Source organism: Microtus ochrogaster, chromosome 1, assembly GCF_000317375.1.
Source record: "Microtus ochrogaster isolate Prairie Vole_2 chromosome 1, MicOch1.0, whole genome shotgun sequence".
In the NCBI taxonomy this organism is placed as follows: Eukaryota; Metazoa; Chordata; class Mammalia; order Rodentia; family Cricetidae; genus Microtus; species Microtus ochrogaster.
In genome coordinates, this window is record NC_022009.1 from 53770686 (window position 1) to 53775951 (window position 5266).

General features: G+C 40.0%; 1 protein-coding gene across 4 annotated transcripts in view; it reads right to left on the bottom strand.

Annotated features, from left to right (window-relative positions):
* Positions 1 to 5266, bottom strand: part of Itgb8 (integrin subunit beta 8) — a 101807-nt gene that overhangs the window by 25571 nt on the left and 70970 nt on the right. For all 4 annotated transcript variants that reach the window (XR_003377315.1, XR_001228960.2, XR_003377314.1 and 1 more), the window contains exon 7: positions 3563 to 3658. Coding sequence is in view for 1 of the 4 variants with exons in the window: in XM_005343688.2 (XP_005343745.1) it covers positions 3563 to 3658 (96 nt within the window). In the remaining 3 variants the exon portion in view is untranslated. The remainder of the gene's footprint in view (positions 1 to 3562; positions 3659 to 5266) is intronic.

Consider the following 5266-nt stretch of genomic DNA (forward strand, 5'->3'; position numbering starts at 1 on the left):
TCGTAAGAGCCAGAACCTGGAAACAACCTAGATCCCCTCAACCAAAAAATGGATAAAGAAAATGTAGAACATTTACACAATAGAGGACTACTCAGTGGTAAAAAAACGACATCTTGACATTTACATGTAAATGGATGGAACTAGAGAAAAACATCCTGAGTGAGGTCACCCAGACCCAGAAAGGAGAACATGGTGTGTACTCACTCATAAGTGAATATTAGATGTAAAGCAAAGGGTAACAAGCCTATAGTCCACAACCCCAGAGAAGCTAGGTAACAGGGACAGCCCTAAGAGAAACATACATCGATTCCCCCATGGGAAGGGGAAATAGACAAGATCTCCTGAGAAAATTAGAATTCTGGGGGTCAGGGGATAAAGGAGGGCAGAGGGAAAGGAGGAAGGGAGAAGAAGGGGAGGGGAATGAAACAGGATGGTTGAGATGGGGGAAGGACAGAGGGAGAACAAGGAAAAAGGTAACTTGACTGAGGGAGCAATTATGGGGCTAGAAGTAGGGGAAGCCCAGCCAATCACCTTGCTTGTAGGGCGGGGTCCCCTGAGGATATTATTTACTTATAAATATTGCGGGTGTGCTCCAGGCCTTCCCTTCTGTTTTCCTGTTCTCCACGGCAACCTCGGCTTTGTAAGTCCTTCCCTTATTAAAGCTGAATATTTTATTATAATTTCTGTCTGCCATTCATTTACCACATAACATCTAGCAAAAAACCTAGCACTAGAGAAATTCCCAGAAATCCACAAGAATGAACCCTAAGCAATTATGGAGACTGTGCATGAACTGGCCTTGCCCTGTAGACAGATTGATAACTACCTTAATTGTTATCATAGAACCTTCATCCAGCAACTGATGGAAGCAGATGCAGAGATCCACAGGAGAACACAGGGCTAAGCTCCCCAAGTCCACTTGAAGAAAGAGAAGAGTGATAATATGAGCAAAGGAGTCAGGACCATGATGGGAATCTCCATTGAAACAGCTTACTGGAGTTAATGGAAGCTCACCCACTCAGGCCCAACAATGGGGAAACCAGCATAGGATCAAGCTAGTCCCTTGGAATGTGGTGACTGTTGTATGGTTGGTGTAGTCTGTGGGGCCACTGACAGTGATACCAGGATTTATTCCTACTGCTTGTACCTACTTTTTGGAACCCATTGTCCCTGGAGGGATACCTTGCTCAGCCTAGATAAAGTGTGGAGAGCCTTGGTTCTGCCTCAAAGCAATGTGTTAGACTTTGTTGACTTCCCAAGAGAAGCCTTACCCCTCTCTGAGGAGTGGATGGGGGTGTGGTTGGGGGGAAGGTGTAAGGAGTGGGAGCTAGGATTATGTGTTTCCTTAAAGAAGAATTAATTAAAAATGGCACCTGTCAGAATACCAACAGTAGGGGTACTTGGAACTCTGCACAGGGCTCAACGGGGTTGGAGAGCACAGTAATTCTTACTGTGCACACAATTCAGTTGATCAGAAACTTGATTTTGTATCTTATCAGTCAATGGCATGTTTACAAAGAGAAAGAAACCCTGGTGTCAGTAACCAATAACATGACGAAACAATCAACAGTAGAGATACATGAGACAATAAAATACAAAAGACTGCATAGAAATTAAAGGTCAGCTGTTAAAGGTTATAAGCCCAGGATTTGACTCGTTAGAAAAGCAGGCAAGTTTTTAACCTCTCTAAATGTTTGCTCTTCTTGAAATGAGCATGTTCACAATGCCGTGCTTGTTCAGTGTAGCTAAGAGAACTGCAAGAATGGCTGTCTCTACGCTCCATGTCTGAAAGTTGATAGGGACTCAGCAAACAGAAGCTGTTTGTGGTTTGCACCATTCAGCTTGGGCCAAATCCAACGCTTGTGAATTTTGATTTGCTATGATGTTTTGATTTGCTATGATGTTAAAAGGTGATTTCATGATGTGTATATACATTTGGGGAATCAAGGTATTAAAGTCTCATCATAAATTTCAAAGAGAACTAGCAATACACATAAAGCTGCATTATCAGGCGGTGGCATGGTCATTAGGAATGAGGTTAACTAGTGAAGGAAACACAAGCTTTGTGGTAGATGGAAATGAGTTTCAGCATTTTTTTTTAAAGTCAAAAGAAAATGTGGCCATTCAAAGGTTGAAAATAAATAAATAAATAAATAGGTAAATAAATAAAGGAAAGCAAATGGGGCACTGCAAGAGGTTTAGAATAGAGAACAGAAGGAAAAAGCAAAACTTGTGAAGGAGATGAAGGCTGAGTGAGGAGGGGACAACTGAGTGAGGAGGGGACAACTGAGTGAGGTATAATGGTCTCATGGAAACAAATAACAGAATGTCTTGGAAGAGCCACCCTAAGAAGACTGGGAAAGAAAAGTAGTGCTACAGGTACAGCCCATTTATCTTTGGGAAGCTACGTGGCACTTCAGATTAGTATTGCTGTACAATGTTTGCTTTGCTTGTGAGTCTCACATACACCGAAGGGCTCTGGGAATCACAGAGATAATTGTTATGTACAAGCTATTGCCTAGCTTAGCCACTTCCATAGCTTCTGCTGGTTCTTTGCTTCATCATCTAGACCAAAGCTAGGTGCTGTTGAAAAATCAGTACAACTAAATACAATTCCTTCACCCATGGCTCCTCTGGAAAGTCATGGAAGAAGGGACAAAGAGATTACAAGGAATGGGGAACAGGATGCCTGCTTCAATCATGCTAGGTATGACTGTGAAGCTTCATCCATGAAATCTCAACTGTCTGACTGCCTCAACAAGATCTGTATAATGATGATACCAGTCAACATAACAGCATGGATGGAAGCATTTTCACAAGGCCCCACCCTTAGATGAAAAGTTACAAGGCAATCAAAAGCTACAGAAAGAAGAATCATTTTTCTAGGGATGAATCCCTGACAGATTTTAGTAAATTATCTAATCCCACGTCAGACCTGAACACTTGTACATAAAAGTAATGCTAAAACAGAATATATAAGTATATATTCATATACATGTATATATTTAGCAATAATAAAATACTATTAATTTGAGGAGGAGTTGGGGGCATATGGGGAGTTGAAGAGGGAAAGAGAGGGAGAAGAAATAATATAAATACAGTGATTATGTATGAAGTTCTCCAAAAAAAAATTATAAAAAGCAGAGAGTTGGTGTCCTGTAGTCTTAGCCTATTTTAAAGATGTGGCTATGAGCCATGGTGCAAACAGGACTTCAGCCATGAAAGGGACAGAGTTGGAGAATGAAATACTTCTCATGTGATGGAGGTTTTCCATTATCGTTAAACTCAGTACCAGCTTAGTTGTCTGGCCATGTCCTTGTGTATTGACTATAGTTTACATACAGCTCTCAATGCCCACATGTCATGGTCCTAGAGTGTCACAGACTTAGATGGAATTTGCCCCTGAATGCTAAGATAAGATATTATAAAGTTTACTTCGAGACATTATTAAATTTACAGAGTGTATCGGAATTCCAGAATCTCCATCCCTGCTTCTGAAAACTGCCTCACTACAACCACGAACCCAAACATTTTAACTTTGATGTTGTAGGCACTAACATACCTTGTACCAATGAAACTGCTTTCCTTGAACTGCAAAAATGACATTTATGTTGTTGTCTATTAACTTTTCAGAAAGTTGGCCCAGTGATGGATGTTCCTGTAATGGACAATGAAACAAGGGAGTGAAGTTCAGCAACAAAGCCTCTCACATCTCTAGACTTTTAGTACAGAGAAAGCAAGTGACTTAGAATAACAACAGCATATGTTCTTGCTTATGTCAATCAAGGAACATTTAAACCCTTTGTAAATGCAACACCAATATTCATGAAGTCAGGGTGTCTTACAAGCAAAGCTCCATCAAAATCTACAACTTAAAAAAAGTAAAGATGGTCAAATTCACAGAATAAATTGAGAATCAGAACCTTGTTAAGTTAATGTTGAAATGAAAATGATGAAGCTGAAAGAGTACAGTACTCACAAGCAGAGACATGCAAGTGACAGTGAATTCCGAGGTGAAACTCCAAGTTTTGAAGTGCAAAACAGTAAAAATATATATTTCTTTATATAGATCCATTGTGTAAGCACATATACGTGTATGCGCACATTTGTATATGTATGTGTGTGCATGCAAACATTTGATTTGACTTGTGACATAGAATATATAAACTCTTTAGATGTTGAAAACCCCGTGGCTTTCACTTGGATAACAGAAGCTCTCGATTCTATCCGCTAACATATGCATGAGATCCACCTTCTAGAGTTGTTGGGATATTAGAAAGATGACAATAGAACATTAAATTAGAAGATATATTCTATAGGGATTCAAAGCACTGCAGGATTTCTACTTTTACTTCTTATGTACAATGAATATTAATGACTTTTTAATTTATTGTTATGCCTTTTTTTGGTTGTACAATATACTAGGAGCCATTTTACCTTGGCAAATAGAATGGGAAAAGCTAAATGTAGCTTTTTTGTGTGTGGTGGTTGTTAGAAAGCTAGGAATGCTGGGCATTGGTGGCGCACTCCTTTAATCCCAGCATTCGGGAGGCAGAGGCAGGCAGATCTCTGTGAGTTCAAGGCCAGCCTGGTCTACAAGAGAGAGTTCTAGGACAGGCTCCAAAGCTACAGAGAAACCCTGTTTTGAAAGAAAAAAAAAAGAAAGATACAAAGAAGAAAGAAAGGAAGAAGGAAAGAAAGAAAGAACAAGAAAAAACCAGAAAGGTAGGGATGAGTTAGAAAAGGAAATACAGTTTAGTGCAAGGATGAGAATGCAATGCAGTGGTTGGGTTCTTGCCTAGAGCCCAAAAGATCCTGGCTTCAATTCTCAGCAATGCCCTCCCACCTCATCCTCCTGGTTGACAGCTACAAAAGCTGCTATTCACTGTTACATAGTAAGGCACAGTGCTGGGGTTATTTCTTTCCATAAATGTTCATCTAGGACTTAAATTGATGGTTTCAAGCATCAGAATCATAATTAAACATCCTCAGAGGGATGATGTCAGACTCTACTTGTTGTGGCTTCTGACTATTCATTGGTGCCTAATTGTAGGAATAAAAGTGCTGTGTGACTGAGCCTACCTAGCTTCATGTTGGTCAAGATCAAGTTGTTCTATAGTTTACCAAGTGTCTTAATTAGGGTTTTTATTTCTGTGAAGAGACACCTTGACTACAGCAACTCTAATAAAGGAAAAACATTCAATTGGAGTGACTAACAGTCCATTATCATGGTGTGACATGGCATCCAGGCAGACATGGTGCTGGA